The sequence below is a fragment of the Arvicola amphibius genome, chromosome 11, assembly GCF_903992535.2.
Source record: "Arvicola amphibius chromosome 11, mArvAmp1.2, whole genome shotgun sequence".
NCBI lineage: Eukaryota > Metazoa > Chordata > Mammalia > Rodentia > Cricetidae > Arvicola > Arvicola amphibius.
In genome coordinates, this window is record NC_052057.2 from 57,143,687 (window position 1) to 57,162,501 (window position 18,815).

At 34.8% G+C, this 18,815-nt stretch overlaps 1 protein-coding gene across 1 annotated transcript in view; it reads right to left on the bottom strand.

Moving 5' to 3' along the window:
• LOC119826105 (solute carrier family 7 member 13-like) overlaps positions 1–18,815 on the bottom strand; it is a 60,722-nt gene that overhangs the window by 7,551 nt on the left and 34,356 nt on the right. The window contains exons 2-3 of the mRNA XM_038347121.2: positions 5,136–5,267; positions 3,057–3,418 (exon numbers count right to left, since the gene is read on the bottom strand). Of these exons, the coding sequence (XP_038203049.2) occupies positions 3,057–3,418; positions 5,136–5,267 (494 nt within the window). The remainder of the gene's footprint in view (positions 1–3,056; positions 3,419–5,135; positions 5,268–18,815) is intronic.

The window sequence follows — 18,815 nt, forward strand, 5'->3', positions numbered from 1 at the left end:
TTCATCTACTCCTATTATTCTTAGGTTTGGTCTTTTTATTGTGTCCCAGATTTCCTGAATGTCTTGTGATAAGAATTTGTTGGATTTGCTGTTTTCTTTGATCAGTAAGTTTATTTTCCCTATGGTATCTTCAGAATCTGAGATTTTCTTCTGTCTCTTGTATTCTGTTGGTTATGCTTGTTTCTGTAGTCTCTCTTTGTTTACCTAGACTTTCCATATTCAGCCGGCCCTCAGTTTGTGTTTTCTCCATTGCCTCCATTTCAGTTTTCAAATTCCTGTTTCCATTACCTGTTTGATTGTTTTTTCTTGGTTTTCCAGGGTATCATTTACAGATTTACTCATTTCTTCTAACTTTTGTTATACTTCTCACCCATTTCTTTAAGGGAGTTTTTCATATCCAGTGTAAGGGTCTCTATGACTTTCATAATGTCAGTTTTTTCCATTTCTTCAAGATTAGGGTTTTCCAGTCCTTCTGTTGTAAGATCGCTATGTTCTGGTGTTTTCATGTTGATTTTCAGATTGTTGGAGGGATTCTTGCCTTGGCGCCTGCCCATCTCTTCCTTCAAATGCTCTCCTATAGTTCTTCTGGTACAGGATTATGGTCCCTTGTTGGCCAGGGACCCCTCCAATGGATCTTCTGTTACAGGATAAGGGCTCTTTGTTGGGCAGGTACACCTCCGATGGGTCTTCTGTTACTGGATATTGGCTCCTTGCTGGGCAGGTATCTCACAGACAAAAGGCCCAGCTGGCCACCAGCAAGCTGAGTGAAACAAAGGATATCCCACCACTTACTACCGGGTCCCAGCCCCAATACCAGCCGAGCAGGGCAGTTTTTTTTGGCCCTTAAGGAGTGGAGCAGTGCCTTAGGGACGCTGGGATGGGATAGGAAGAGAAGGACATAAGGCGCAGGGAGAAACCCCTGCAGAATGACCAGAAAAATTAAAGGGTCGAGGAATATCTGTGCTCTGTGACCCGGTCTTCTGCAGCCTGCTGTTCAGAAACACACTCACCCCTCCACTAGGTCTTCTGTTTCAGACTATTGGCTCCTTGCTGGGCAGGTATCACAGACAAAAAGCCCAGCTCGCCACCAGCAAGCTGAGTGAGACAAAGGATCTCCCGCCACTCACCACCGGGTCCCAGCCCCTGAGGCCTGTTTCTTAATGATGTCTGCCAGTTAGTTATTAATTCTCATCTCTTCAGTAGTCTTTGTCATTCTATTGTGATGTGAGTTTATTCGAAATTGATTTTATTATTGGGAGTGGTATAAAAGTCCTGTAATTTTCATTGATTTCCTGATGCTGATGTGTAGATTATTGTGCTTTCTTCTTTCTCCTCTATTTGTGAGCGTTTACTTGTAAAGAATGTTAGTAACAATGTATCCCTTTCTACTTCTCCATTAATCATCTACTCCTCTCATGAAGTTTATTCTTGGTGGTGGTTTCATGATAATTTCTTTCTTCATTCTTGATATACAGTATCATTTCAGTACATTCTGCACAAATGATTTGATGGCCATGGGTATTATAACATCTACCTACTTGTTTTTAACTGTCCTTATTTCCATATTAATTTTATAATATAGTTTTTGTAGATGTAGCAATCTTGTTTAGCTGTCATTTACCTTGAAACAAAAATTGGTTTGTTTTCTTTTCAGTTTTAAACAATGTACCATTATACAGAAGACTCAGTGTTTTCTTCAATAGGAGTGTTTTCTGTGTCCAATTCATAATGTCAGACACCAAGTCTGCCTTAAATATAGGTCTGAATATTGATTTATTTAAGATCTGTTGTTGCTGAGTCTTTACATTGTGATACATAAATAACCAGCACTTCAGTGACTTCACACTTTTAGATTGATAATGTTTTCAGCATGAACACTCATACTTCTGAAATACACCTACTTGCCATTTACTGTAACTAATGCTCAGGAAAGATAATAAAAATCAATAAACAGGAATCTGAAACGCATTGTTCAGGTATCTCACAGGTAATTGATCTTTTCATCCAATTTTTCCCTTTCAAGATGATATCTGATATGATTCTTATGAAGTTTATATGAAAATCAAATTCACTAGAATGTGCTCAAAAGTGAAATTTATTCATTAACTTTTACTGAAGTGTATATAATTTTTACACTTCCTCAACATAGTAAGAGTCTCAAAATATATTGACCTCAATTTTTCTGAATTACATACATGATTGTCTGAAATATAACAGAGAAACACAGTGTATTAAAGGTATCATTCACTTGGCTGACTTGGGATACATTTGAAGAAGAAGCAATTTCAAAAAAGAATTTGAAATATGACATAGCCTGATATTTCTCAAAATACAGTTAGTTTTCACCATATATTAGGATCATAAGATAAAAAGTATTAGTATACATTCCTGTGGTCCAGTAGACACTGAATAAGTCAGAATGCCTAGGGAAAAATTTATGAATGTGTAATTTATTAATGATGCTAATGTGCTTATTATAGTCACTGTCAAAAATACAGAATTGTTTTCATCATTTTCTGTTATGTCAGCAACCACTATACAGCTTAATTCTTTAGAATATTCATAGGGCTATTGAAAAGGAAGGCAAAGATAATGGAACATCTCTGGATTCATGTTATATAACTGTGATTTACATATTACCAAGACAATTTAAATGAAAACCCTACAACATAACTCTTTCCTTAAAATCTTAAATTAGATAAAATGTATACTAAGGAAATAAGCAAAAAAAGAGGAAGGTACTTCTACTACATAAAATTACGAGGTGAGGCAGCTCATTTGAGCATGGAAATTGTAATTTTCTCCATAGTATTATTGTTTACTCCCTGGAAGATAATGATGCCATCTGTTTTCCCTGCAGTATATCAGTTTTCATTTTTCACACAATGAAAAAATGAAGCCTGGCCAATATCACAAATTCTTGGTAGGAAGTTATTGCTTTATAAAGTGAGTTTTGTAACTGGTTAGAAGAATCTCACATTAATTAAACTTTCTAATTGAGAAAGGTTTAACAACAAACAAACTATATATTCAACATTATTTGCATATTGAATTACCTTATAAGGTCTTGGCATAGCAGGCTTCTGGTACCTTATTTTAAGCAATCCTATCATATTCAGCAAATTTATACACCATGCTCCTAGCCCCACATATTTCACTAAGTAAATTAAATTTGAAGTTATTATTGAAATAGAAGACAAAATGATAATCATGAAGACTGCTGCAACTGGAGAATGATGTTCATTAAGCATTGAGTAAATGAAAGGTAAATTTCCATCCTGACTTGCACAATAAAATATTCTTGATGCTGAAAGTATTCCACAAGAAATGGTGTTCATCAGCGAAGCTGAGATTCCCAAAGAAATAGCCCATTGTATCGAAGGGAAAACTCTGTTCATCCATGTGATAGCAATAGAATCTGAAAAATTAAATCAAAATTCAAAAATCCAAAGTATTTTTTTGCTTGAAAGGCAATAGAACAGCATTTTGTAATTGTTCCTGTATCCATGCATTATGTAATAGAATTTGTCAATTCATTATAAGAGAAGGGGTCTCTTACTGCTTAAATCTGTTGTTCCTTGTGGCTGGTTTTGTCCAGCATTAGATGTGCATATTTGAGAGCTGCAAGGCTGCTCAGTGGCAGGAATAATAGTTCTTGCTCTTGTGATTCTTAATATGTCTATCTCATGTGTTAACAATACACAACCTTTTTGCCAGGTAATAAGACAGTAAATTGCAGTACTAGCTGTGAAGCCCTGCACTGCATGATACATATCTCCCAGCAAAAGTGGCCTAAAACTTAGCTACTCTTGTGTAGAATACATTGTGAAGTTTGTGAGCTGTGATTTTTCCCTCATATCCTCCCCAAAATATCCCTACATTGCAGATATACTTAGAAACACTCCTGTACAATGTTCCCTTTGACATTGCCAAATATTGCTTATACTACTATGTCATTTTGTGACTATTCATATAAGACTGAAAATATCCTAAAGAAAGACTGTGTATGCCCTTTCTTTTTACCATGCTGTCTACTTTTTTTTTTGTTTGTTTGTTTTTCAAGACAGGGTTTCTCTGCAGCTTTTTTAGAGCCTGTCCTGGACCTAGCTCTTGTAGACCAGGCTGGCCTCGAACTCACAGAGATCCGCCTGCCTCTGCCTCCCGAGTGCTGGGATTAAAGGTGTGCGCCACCACCGCCCGGCTTACCATGCTGTTTAAAATCAGTGCTGCTGCCTATGCCTGGAATAGAAATTTTCCCATCTTTCATGTGGATAATGGGAATTTTGAAGTTCTAGTTCCAACCAGAATAAACATTTATCTCCACAAAAAAATCATGTTTTTGACAGCAAGTCCAGACAATAATGAATGAGTAGTGGTGGAGCCACACTTATTCCTAGTGATATTATGATATATATATATATATATATATATATATATATATATGTGTGTGTGTGTGTGTGTGTGTGTGTGTGTGTACACACATATATACATATATATATACATACATATATATGAGCCTATCATAAAAATTGCTCCTCACATTTATAAATAACTAGTAATATCCTAGAGAAGGACAGTGTTATAATATTCAAAATGTGGCTGAGAGCTGGATGTGACTTACATTTTGAATAATCTATGATGGATGCAAATAATAGCTTAATGAAAATCTTGGCACTGGGTTTTACATCTAGCAAAGTAAGAATATGGTGCCTATTTTGAACAGCCTCTTTCATTGTAAAGATAAAAATGTATATTGAAGGATGAAGCATCTGAGCATAGTATCTATACTTTGTGTTCTTCCTCTGCTTGCTCAGCTGTCTTGTCTTCATTTTCTTGTTTCTCTTTTCCTACTTTTTTTTCTTTTTCCTTTATTTTAGTTTCTGTTGGTACATGGCCTTCTGTATTTATAATTTACTTGTTAACATGTGATTGTTTATCTTATAATTTAAGCTCAGGTCATTATATTTTCCTTAAATTCCTTTAAAAGCCCAAAATATAAACATACAATTTTATATCATTTTGTGCATAAGCATATATATATATATATATATATATATATATATAATATAAAACTTGCCATCTTTAACTATGAGAACAGAGAGGCATCTATCTTATTTACTTCTACATCTTCATACCTGAAGAGATGATTTCTTGGGGTGTCAGAACTGTCAAGTATGATATATTAGTCAGCAAGTACATCACAATAACAATGGACAGGCCAGACATTAAAGATTTTGGAATTGTATTGGTAGGACTTCTTATTTCTCCTGTGGAAAATAGATAAATAAATACATTAGAAAATGACACATTAAACATCTGAACTTTTCATGTCCCATATTATGGAGACAATCAAATTAGATCTTCTTTAAAGTAATTCTTCCTGTCACTAGAGATTATATACTGTCTTCCTTTTACTGAGATAATATTATTGATGGCTTGGATATCTAACACATGTCTTCATGTATTTAGTGAACCTATTGAATATAAAGTAGTGCTTTGTTTCCTTCAGTGCTTCCTAAAGATAAGAATTTAGACATATTTACTCTTTTTAGGTAAATACTGCTGAACAAAATGTCTCATGAGACAACTAAGAAAGACACAATTTTGTTCATTCCCAATAACAAATCTTATTATAAAGTAACCCAAGTCAACAAATATGATATAGATTTACAGCGATGTTAATGTACTGTTGTCTGTAAGCTCAATTTCAGTCAGTACAATGTTTCTAAAGCTCAGTGTCTTAAATATTGGTTCACCTTCATATTTGGGGTCATTTAGCTTAAAGTGGATAAACATGAGAAATTGGCAACAATAATATCTTTTTATTGTGTAATACCAAATATTAATTCATAATCAAACTTGCAGCAAACTTGAAGTCTTTCTTTCAGTGCGCACCTCACTAAAGCTATAAATAAGAAGTCATATCATGTGCACATTACAAAAAGTATTGTTGTCTAACTGCAGAGATTAACAGATGCTACCCATAATACTTCTGCTCATATTTGAGAAATTTGGATGCTATAAATTTCACTACACACACACACACACAGTTTCTTCCAATAAATAATTTCAATTTTGCCAAGTGAATATTCTTGTGCTTTCCTACCATATTTCTAGGCACATATGTGCCAAATAGGTATATAATTTAACTGCATTAATGTTAAATTAATTAGTGTTAGAATGTTTGATATTTTAATATTGCTGATTGATGATGACTAAAGTTTCATAAAATTCGGGATGACTCCTACCATAATTGATATCCCAACTCAGAGGGTGATATTATCGAGCCCCATACATCGGTGAAGAACTATGAGCAATTAACAATTGGTAAGAAAGATAGAATAAGTCTTCTCAATGGATGAATACACTAATTGGAACCAGTCAGCCATAGAAACTTACATATGTATTTCCAATAAATTTGAACAATGTTATGATTTATTATCATTAAACATTTTATGTACATATATATATATATATATATGCGCACACACACGTGCATGCATACACCCACCCCCCCGCCCACCCACACCCCCCCCCACAGACACAGATCAAGTAAAATTAGCAAGTGGGAAGTAGCCATGAAAGAAAATGGTAAGAAGCCCTGTTGCCGAAATCTCGGTGGAGACCTCCAATTGTTAATATATATCTTGGTGGGGACCTCCAGTTGCCAGTATCTTGGTGGGAACCTCCAATTGCCGATACCTTGGTGGAGACCTCCAATTGCCGCGCACCTCGCCCCCATGTCTGCGCTCTGTGCGCTATTTCCCAGTTACCGGTCAGGAGGTTAAAATACACAAACACATACAGAGACACAGCGACATGGGTCATCCTTGAATTCCCCAAGAATGCCCCCTTTATTGTGTTCAGGGACAGATTATATAGAGATAGCCACGCCCCAGCCAAACCCACCAGAAATCACTCTGCCCTCAGGAACTCCTGAAGGTCTCATGCTCAGTACAGCTGTAGGCACACAGATCAGGGGATTACAAGAAATTCAGAATCTGGGGTCTCACTGCTCCCAACACCCTGTGATGGATGGAGCATCACCACTTTCTTCTATTCCTCCTTCTACACCATACACTGATCTGTTATCAAGTGAGGCAAACTTTGAACTAAAATGAGTGGCCTTTACCTGACAAGAAATGAGGGCTTTCTGATTCAATGCAAAGAGGTTGGTGATTCTTAAAGGAAAAAAAAATCCATCCCATCTATGACTGGACAGATATTCCAGTAGAGCAGTTAGCTGGTTTTCACACACAAGTTCATTAATAATGGTTTAGTTATAATTGCCTAGCCTTTAACTCACAGTGATCTCCCTGCCTCTACTTCCTGAGTACTGGGATTAAAGGCATGCACCACCACTGTCCAGTTTCCTGTGAACATTTTCACCTTGTAGCTTCTATGGCATCCCCACTCCTCTGTCCATCTATAAATACCTAGGAACACATTTCAGCCAGGAACACTAGGGAACATGTCAGCCAAGGTTCAGAAGCAATCCACAGCCGCCAAAATTCCTAAGATCCAGAAAGGACAGCAAAGGTAAAATGAAGGGTAGAAACTCCTATTCTTTAAAAACACAATAACAGATATAAACACAATTTTAACCATCTGGAAATCCAGAGTATGAGATGCCATCAGAAAAACACAGCCATTAACAGCAAAGAAATTATTCCTTCCCCAGAACCCAAAAACAATACTAGAGTAGGCCCAGATAAATTCAATATAGCTAAAGATTAAGAAAAAGACTTCAAAATATCTACTAGGCATATGCTCTAAGACCACAGAAAGGGTATGCATAAACTTATTAATTAAATCTGTGAAAACATGGCCAGTGGAATGGAATGATGAGAACAATTAAAGAAATAAAAATAGAAGCAGAATAACTAAAGGGAATCAATTCTACAGTACAACAGTTCTGGTAAATTTAAAAAATCAAACAAAAACCTCAGAGGTAAGTTTCACAGCCCAGTACATGAAATATAATAGACAATCTCAGACATTAAAGATAAGACAGAAGATACAGAAGTCTCAGTATAAAACACTAGCCACAAAACATCCAGGAAATATGGAACAATATGAAAAAACCAAACATATAAAAATAGAAATAAAGGCATGGAAAAATATTTTAACATTATCACAGGAGAAATATTTCCTAACCTAAAGAAGGATGTTTCTATCAAGGTACAAGAAGTATACAGACAGAAAACAGACTGGATGAGGTTAGAAATTTTCCAGGAATCATAATAATCAAAACACTGAATTTATAGATCAAAGAAAGAACATTAAAAGCTGCAATGTAAAAACATATTGTGTAAAACCAAATTCATTAGAATACCAATGACATCACAATGGAAACCTTAAAACCAAAAGAAGCTAGAAAGATTTTCTACAAGCTGTAGGAAACTAGAGATGCCAACCCAGACTACTATAACCAACACAATTTTCAGTCACAAAATTTGAAAAAAAACACACAACAATAAAACCAATTTAAGCAATGTTTATCTACAAATACAGTTATACAGAAGGGCCTAGAATGAAAATTTCAATGTGAAGTAGATAAAAATGCCCAATAAAACAAAAAGGAGAAATAGTCTCAGACCATTACTTTAAAATTAAGTGGGGAGAGGAGGAGTCCCCACACCACAACACACAGTAATGGGAATTAACAAACACTGGTTATTGATAATTCTCAATATAAATTCTTAGTTTTCCAAAAGAAAGACACAGACTATCAGATTAGATTAGAAAACAGGTTTCATCTTTATTCTGCATCCAAGAAATATACTTATCATCAAAGAAAGAAGTCCACCTTAGGGTAAAATGATGATATTCCAAGAAAAGGGACAAAGAATCAAGTTGGTATAGCCAATTTAAAATGTGACAAATACATTTCAAACCAAAACTAATAAAAAATAATACATAAGGAGACCATATATTCATCAAGGGAAAAACCACAATGAAGTAATTACCATTCTAAATATTTTTACACAAACCACAATTCAACCAAGTTCAAAACAGAAACAACACCATAACTAATATCATATATTGACACTCACACAATGATACTTGTGACTTTAAGATCCTACTCTTGCCAATTGGAAGATTATCCAAAGAAAAACTATAAAAGAGAAATGGTGACACTAAATGACATCTTTAATCAAATACATCAAGCAGATATTTACAGAACCTTATATTCTCATACAAAAGAATATACCTTCTTCTCTGTATCTCACATAACTTACTCTAAAATTGACCACATACTCATAACTTAAAGTCTCAACAGATGCAAGACAATTAATATAATACCCTGAACCCTGTCTGACCACTATGGAGTTAAGGTGAATATCAATAACTGAAATAAAATAAAACTCATGGAAACTGAACAACTCATTATTTACTGAGAAGTGGGTGAGGAAAAAAGTAAAATAAACTGATAACTCTATAGAATTAAATGACAATGAAAACGTAACACATCCAAAACTATGGGGAACAATGAACGCAGTTCTAAGAGACAAGTTCATATGATAAATTGCCCACCAAAAAACTAGAGTGATCTCATACTAACAACTTAATAGCACATCTGAAATGCCTGGGAAAAATAATAATTTACATTCAAAAAAGTAGGTAGCAGGAAATAATCATCTCATGCTGAAAAAGCATAAATTAAAAATATAAAGATTAACTGAAATAAAAGGGTTTTTATCAGCTGTAGGAATTCCCTGTTGGAATTTTTTTGGGTTGCCTATGCACACTATCATATCATCTACAAATAGCAATATGTTGACTTCTTCCTTTCCAATTTGTATCTTCTTTATCTCCTTTCATTGTTTTATTGCTCTAGCTAAAATTCCACTGCTATATTGAAAAGATATGGAAAGAGTGGACAGCCTTGTCTTGGTCATGATTTTTGTGGATTTGCTTTGAGTTTCTCTCCATTGAGGTTGACATTGGCTAAAGGTTTGCTGTCAATTGCCTTTGCTATGTTTAAGTATGTCCCTTGAAGCCCTAATTTTTCTAAGACTTTTATCTTGAATGGAGTGTTGGATTTGTTAAAGACTCTTTCAGTATCCAGTGAGATAATCATGTGTTTTTTGCTTTCAGTTTGTTTATATGGTGGATTACATTAACATATTTTCATATGTTCACCCTTCCCTGAATCTATGTGATAAAGCTTACTTGATCATGACAGACAAAAGGCAATGCTTCTCCATTTCTGGTAGGAATTGTAAACTTGTACAGCCACTTTGGGACTTAATTAGACAGTTTCTCGGAAAATAAGTTGGGATTCAATTGACTTCAGGTCCCACTATACCACTCCTATACCCAAATGACATACCATAGACCTTAAAGACGTTTGCTTAAATATGTTCCCATCAGCTTTACTCATTTTATAGCCGGAAACTTGAACCAACCTAGGTGACCCGCAATTGAAGAGTGGATAAATAAGATGTACATTTACATAATGGAATATTACACCTATATTTTTAAAAAGTCATTTTCAGGCAAATGGATGGAACTAGAAAAAAAAACATCCTGATGAGACAATCCAACCCAGAAAGACAAACATGGCATGTACTCACTTATAAATGGGTATTAGTTGCAAAGAAAATGATAGTCGTGCTATAATCCACAGACTCAGAGAGCCTAAGAAACAAGGAGGCCTCAAGAGGGGACACAAGAATCTCGCTGGGAAGGGGAAATAGAACAGATTTTCTTGATGGACTGAGGGAGATGATGGTGGGAACAGGAGGGAATCAGGTGTGGGGGATGGAGAAAAATAGTACTGGGGTTGGAATCTAGTATAAATATCAGAATGAAATAGTAGTGATTTTTTTTTACTGTATGTAGAATTATATAATAATAGAGTAACATTAGAATATAGTAGTTGTTTGTTAGAGGTATATAGACCTTAAAAAAATTATTGTAGGAAACAGTGCTTGCCTTCAAATCAAACAACTAGAGGGTTTTTTTTTTTTTGTTTTGGTTTTTTTTTCTTTTTTCTTTGAGAAAGTTTCCCATCTATTGCATGACTTTTGTCACAGGCCTATCCTGCACATCTGGAGCATCATGAATATTCGGTACTGCAATCAATACACAATAAAGAATAAATTTGTGTGTCTGTTTATGATTTCCTTCAGGGAACATATAGAATAGATCAAAAATTTAATATGAGAATTGTTTTACCTTTAAAAAAAGAAACAGCTTTATATAATAATCAAAAATAAGCATTTGCACAGTTCCTCAAGATGCAGCTCACAGAAACTCTTCGTCCTTAATGACAGTAAGCCTAAACTTATGATCTGGAGATGCTCCCCTTCTGAATGTCCTATGCAACAACAACAACAAATGACATTTGGCACCCAACATCATGAGGCTCAGAGAAGAGAGATGCCTGGATACTTAGGGACTGAATGTATACTACAGAACTGGATACACAATTATAGGTGAGACTCTAGATTTGGGCAGAGACCTAGGGAATTTGCCATCTCAGGATGAGGAATATGTGCAATTGCTAAAGTGTTCTTAAAAGGAAATGGAGTGAAAGTGAAAAAGAAATAGCCTACACAGCTTTTGATATAAGTTAAATGGTATTATTATTGGTTTCAGGCAACACCTCATATTCAATTAAATCTGATAGTATGGAAGCAGGAGTTGAAAGCTTTAAGGAGAATTCATCAGTGATGGAAACCTAAACTAGTAAAGAACTGATATTTGTGTAATTTGTTCTCTAATTCTCTGGATCCCATTGCAAAATGAGTAGTCACAGAGAGTCCACTAAGATATGGAACAAAAAATTAAAAAGGATAGCATTCTCGCTAGAAATTGTCAGTCAGCGGAGGAGAATGTTTTCTCACATGAAGATAGGGATGTTGTTTCAGAGGCAAAAGAAGTGAAAAAACATCAAACACTGGAGATGAATCTCCTTCTTCTTTAGAAGAAACAGACTTAGAAGGGAGAAAGACTGAGTCTTTACCTGCACATTGCAGGAATTATAAACAAATATTAAAAGAACTCTCAAGGCAAAAAATAAGAAAAGAAAAAAGTGTATTCCTGATAGAAAAGAGGGAAGGAAATAAAACCAAAAATTATTTTCCTCAGTAAAAACTTGAAAAATTAAAAGCTTTTAATAAAAGAACTATAATACTATTTTATTAAGAAAGAGAGGAATAGTTGCCTAAAATCATGAGGATGGGTGTTTCCAATCGCTATACAAGAATGCCCTAAAATAACCAATATTCTCCAGTTTGCAGATGTACATACATGACAGATTTAAAATGATTTAAGAAGAATTGGTGGTATATAGAATGCATTCAATTTATATAAGACATGTTTTAAATATTTGGGATTCTTAGAATATAATTATCCCACACAAATGGAAGTTGGTTCTCAATTAGAGTGGTTCACCTGGTAGAGAGACATGACAGCAGTGGAACAGCACAATAATGCTAGATGAGAGAATATACTGAAGGACTAATTTCTAGGTAAATATGCTGATTTACAAAGATAGGTACAGTTTGATGATGCTACTATCTTGTAATGACATTCAACAACATTAAGGCTCTGGAATAAAGTTTAAGAGAATTATCACACTTAGAAAATTTTCACTAAGTTAGGGGACTCTGACACTGAATTTTCTTTTTTAGAGTTTTCTTTTTATTATTTTATGTTTATATTTTAAAAGAAAACAAACTATTTTTTTCATTATATATACCAATCTGAGTTCCCACTCCCTTTCCTCCTCCCATTTCCTCCATTTATACCCCCACCCCACCTCCATCCACTCTTCAGAAAGGGTAAGACACATCGCTTTGGGGAAGGTCCAAGGGCCTCCCTACTCTAGCTAGGCTGAGTAAAGTATACATTCAAAGAGAATAGGTTCCCCAAAAGCCAGTACAAGCAGTAGTGATAAATTCCGGTGCCACTGCCTGTGGCCCCTCATTCTTCCCCAGGCATGCAGCTGTCAACCACATTCAGAGGGACTAGTTTGGACCTATGCTTGTTTCTTCCCTATCTGACTTGAGTTGGTAAGCTCCCATAAGGTCAGGTAGACTGTTTCAGTGGGTGTATCCATCATGGTCTTGACCTCTTTCCTCATAATCTTACTCCCCACACTCTTCAACTGGACATTGGGAGCTCAGTCCAGTGCTCCCATGAGGGTCTCTACCTCTTTTTCCATCAGCTGCTGAATGCAGGTTCTATGGTGACATTTAAGATATTCATCAATCTGTCTACAGGGCAAGGCCAAATTGGGCACCTTCTCCTCTATTGCTTAGGATCTTAATTGGGATCATCCTCGTGGATTCCTGGAAATTTCTCTAGAGACAGGTTTCTTGCTAGCCACATAATAATTTCTTTAATCAAGATATCTCTTACCTTGCTCTCATCGCTGTCCTTCCTCCATCTCTACTATACCATTCTCTCAAGTTCTCCTCTCTCCTCCCCTTTCCCCTTCTCTTCCCCTTCCACCCTCCCTTCTCCCCCACCCCATGCTCTCATTTCTGTCAGGTAATATTGTCTATTTTGTCTTTTTTGGTGGATCTACATATGTTTTTTTTTAGGGTTCACCTTGTTACTTAGCTTCTGTTGGATCCTGCATAATAAGCTCAATATTCTTTTTTTTGATAGCTAACTTCCACTTATGAGTGATTACATAACATGTTCATCTTTTTGTGCCTGGGTTGTGTCACTCAGGATGGTGTTCCATCCATTTACATGTAAATTTCAAGATGTCATTGTTTTTGTTTTTTTTTTTTTCCCCACTGAGTAATACTCTAATGAGTAAATTGCCATATTTTCTTTATCCATTCTTTGGTTGAGGGGCATTTAGGTTGTTTCCAGGTTCTGGCTATTACAAATAATGCTGCTATGAACACAGTTGAACAAATGTCTTTGTAGTATGATTGAGCATCTTTTAGGTATATTTCTGGATCCTGAGATTGGTTGATTCCCAATTTTCTGAGAAACCACTATACGAATTTCCAAAGTGCTTGTATAAGTTTGCATTGCTACCAGCAATGAATGAGTTTTCCACATACTACAAACCTTCTCCAGCATAAGCTGTTATTGGTGTTTTTGATCTTAGCCATTCTTACTGGTGTAAAATGGTATCTCAGAGTTGTTTCGACTTAATTTGCATTTTCCTAATGGCTAAGAATGTTGACTATTTCCTTAAGCTAACACTGAATTTTTTTTTTACAAAGATTAAGTTCAGCAGTGTGTAGAGCAACAGATAATTCAGATATTAGGAAGGGTTTATTTGAGTCTTTGGCATTTGAAAAATTTCAAAAAGAAATGCTTCTCCTGAGCATAATCAACAAAAAAGGCCTCAACCCTTGGAATTTGTAGGAGGCACAAAAAATTTAGACATTGTTCTAATGGATATAAATCTATCAGAGATGTGCAAGGCAAACTTACTGTCCAGAACCTGATGTAGACTTAGTTTGGGTCCCTAGAATAAACAATACAAGTCAATAATACTCTGTCAGCAATAGAATAGCTCATCAGAAAAGCAATAACAGGAACCAAATTACAAATTAGATATTTAATGTATGCTACTCCAGGAAGTGCTGTTTTAAATTTACCAGTACATAAACATTTAACATTATCCACACAAATTCCTTGTTACAAAATAATCACTGGAATGTACAGTTTTCTTCTGATAGTGACAGTTGCAATAATTAAGCAAAGAGGTAGTTTAAAATATCAAGGATTTATTATAAACCAGTGACTTCTAGATGAATAATAATGAAATAAATCCCCCAAATAAACAATTTCAATTAATAAAAAGAACTAAATGGATTCTTTCCTATGCAGTGAAAAGAGTACCTATTTCTGGTATGCTTATATTGTATAATGAAGGAAATGAATGGAAATAACTGATTATACAACAGAAAACATGAATATGTCCAAAGTCCCTATGCTTCTCTCTAAAAATCAATTTTACATACCATTCTAAAGGTTTTATAAGATTTTAATGAACTTCTTAATATGATTACTTATTCTCAATATGTAGAAGGTGTTGTATTATACCTAAAAATTGCTGGATTTATTTCTGGTTAACTTTATTATTTATACAACTGCAAGAGGTAATCTTGGACAGGAATTTCATACTATATACTATATATTATTCATATTTTGATCTCATATGGGATTGCCTTGACTATTAACGAAAGGAAATCAAAAAATTGCTCAACTACTAATAGAAAATGAATTAAAAGCTTCAGAATTTCATTAAAAATCATGTTCAGAGTAATGGTTTAAAGAAAATTTTTCATTACTTGTTAACAATTTAAAGAAGTTATAAAAATATTGTCCCACTTCTTCTTTGTGTAAGTATTGCCTGCAAAAAGTAGCCTTAGGGGCATTCAAAGAAATAGCATTTAGCACATGGTTGTATTTTACTTGGCAGAATTTGGAAAATTAAAATATGTTCATCATGCTGTTGATGCATACTCTGGATTTCAATGGGCATCTTCTCTAAATTGTGAAAAGTTGGTTTGCATAATTATACGTTTATTAGAGTAAATGGTATAATGAGTATAACAATACAAATTCAACCTCACAGTTCTCTTAATTATATTTTCAGTGAGAAGGAATAATTTTTGTACATTATAATGCAAATCACATTGGTAAAAGGATGCCATATAATTGTACAGACAAGCAATTGTTACCACATTTTAAAAGGGATGCTTATAAAATAAAAAGAGAATATGAGCACTCCTAGATATAACTTATATAATTCTCTATTAACTTTAAATTTTAATAGGTATTGAATCAGGGATAACAGCTGCTGAAAGGCACTAGAGCATGGAAAAAACTGCTGAGTTTATTCAGCATGTGCAGTACAAGGATCTTTTGACATCAAAATGGATACCATGAAATGTGTCACAATGGTGTTGAGGTTATGTTTCTGTTTCTGAAGAATATTGGAAATTGTAGATGCCATTGAAACAAATAAATCATCAACATGAACAAGAGAAGTCTCTTGGATGTCTTGGTGGTTGACATGGATATCATAACTTTAAGAAGAAAGAGTTATAGAAAGCCTTGATACAGATGACTGATCCTCCTACTTAGGGAGAGGTTAAGTAATTGTCTGAAAAAGGGGAAACAAGAATTTAGCTGGTTAGGAAACTTATAAATGCTACTACACCTTTGCTCTTTGCTGTGGTTTCTGTGGTAACTGAACAGGTAACAGGAACCAATCCATTTACTTGCATTATATTCCTAAGCCTTCAATTAACAAATGACTAAACTGGGGAGATATGGGTATTCCTGTTGAAGTCAATGAATCTTCTTGGCTACCTAACTGGTCTTTATGGCCCAAAGAAGAGGGTAACAAATTTAGAAATTACACTTTGGCAGTGCAAAGAATTCCTATTTATGTAGGTCAAGGGACTCACTGTTTAAGTGTAACCTTTCAAATTTACTTATGTATAGTTAAACTACCTAGAATTTTCATGATAAATTTTATATGCTTCACTCATCTGGTTTTAGAGGACAGGAGATAAATGTTATACTTTCCAAAATTCTGCTATTTTGTGAGATGTGGCTTACCAACAAGAAATCTGACTGACACCTTGACAACAATGTAAAAATGAGAACTCTTGTCTTTTTAATATCTCCTAAGTAGAAGTCAATGGTGCCCTTATAACTTCCCTCAGGAAAATTTTCTCACTCAGAATTCATATGGCAAAAATATTATTTGTATAGAACTTAGAGAATTAGTTCTAATGTTGATGAATCTATTCCATGTTACAGATTTGGATTTCATGTCCTATCTTGCAATTTGGAAATTTACATAAGAGGAATTTGGTAAATTAGCAAGTGTCTTACCCTTTCCCAAAGCACGGAAAGGAGGTTAAATGTTAATTATTGTAAATTTATTTTGTCCTTTAGATTAAATTGATGTAATAATTTTGTAGCATTTGTACCACCAAATATTATTGAAAGGGCCTATACAATGTCATCCTAATAACTATAGTATCACTTGTGAATGCTATACTCTTTATTCTTGTATTAATTCTAGTATAACATTAGATGTAACTTTAAAATCTTAGAGTAAGATTGGATTCCACTGAAGGTGTTGAGACCATTATAAAAATCACCTATGATGATTCTAGTCCAGGAACTCACTGAAAGAATATTAATAGGAGGAACTGGAATGATTGCTTGGAATGTTAAGACGGAGACAGCTGGATTGGCCTTTTATAAGGAAATTTAGATGACTGATTTTATAAAAACTGCCATAAGCATTCTTCAGAAATTTGGGCTCAGCAGAATAGAATAGATATTGTGGTAGTAAAAGAAAAAGTTAATTTGGGATAAACTGTAATCTTACTGGGAGATCAGTGAGAGACATTGGGACAGCAAATTAAATTAAAATGTGATTAGTATTTTTTACCTATTGAATTACATCTTCATGATATTATGAAAGCAAGTATGATCAAGAAAACGTTAAAATGCATTTGTTGAGTCACCATAATTCTTGTAAGATGATCTATAATTTACAACAAGAAATTAAGGGACCTTTTCACAATAAGTTACCAGATGTATCTGTGATAGATATTATGATAAGCATTACAGATACCTAGATTTATGAAATCTTATCCATCATTTAATACATTTCTAATTTAAGCAATTATTTATAGATTTTGCTTTAGTAATTTTACTGGATTTAAAATGTATTCTGGACTGAGCCAGCAACCTGATCCAGAGTTAGCAATCTGCACCAGAACAGGTACAGGGGAATAACTATGGAGAGACTGAGCCAGAACCAGAGACTGCTGTGGGTCCAGTCATGATTCTGGGACCTTCAAGTGAGTTGATGTGAATCTAGGACCTCCCATGAACTAGACCTTAGCAAAAATCTCTGCCAGTCTGGGCATGAATCTGGAACCTCCAAAAGGATATAGGCAGGAACCAGAAATCTCTGCAGGGCCAGGCATGAGTCTGGAACCTCAGAGGGAGTAGGCCTGAGCCAGGACCTTTGTGGGTCCAGAAATTGTCCTGGGACATCAGAGGGAATAGGCAAGAACATGGAACATAGGCCAAAGTAGGTGCTAAAGAGACAATAGAGGAAATAGACTTAAGAGTTAAAGAAAATATTACATAACAAAAACTTAACACAAAATATCCAAGAAATATAGGACATCATAAAAAGGCCAAATCTAAGAATAATAGGTATAGAAGAAGGAGAAAAGGTTCAACTCAAAAGCACAAAAAATATATTTAACAAAATTATAAAAGAAAACTTTTCCAACCTAAAGAAAGATATGCCGATGAAGATACAAGAAGCTTATAGAACACCAAATAGACTGGATCCAAAAAGTTCTCTAGCCACTTAATAATCAAAACAGTAATCATACAGAGTAAAGAAAGAATATTAAGAGCTACAAAGGAAAAAGGCCAAGTAACATATAAAGGTAGACCTATCACAATTATACCTGACTTCTCATTGGAGACAATGAAAGCCAGAAGGTCATGGTCAAACATAATGCAGATATTAAGAGATCATAGATGCCAGCCCAGACTACTATACCCAGCAAAACTTTCAATCATGATAGAAGGACAAAACAAGATATTCCATGACAAAATTAGATTTCACGAATACTTAGCCATAAACACATCCCTACACAAAATACTAGGAGGAAAACTCCAACACAACGAATTTGGCTACACCAAATTCACTACAAAAACACTACAATTGCCCTTTTGTCCTGGCAGCTTCACTGGGCTGCCTGGAATCCCTGATGCTGTGCAGTGGAGTTCCATCTGGACTGGTGAGTGAATGCAACCCTGGGGCAACCTGCCCT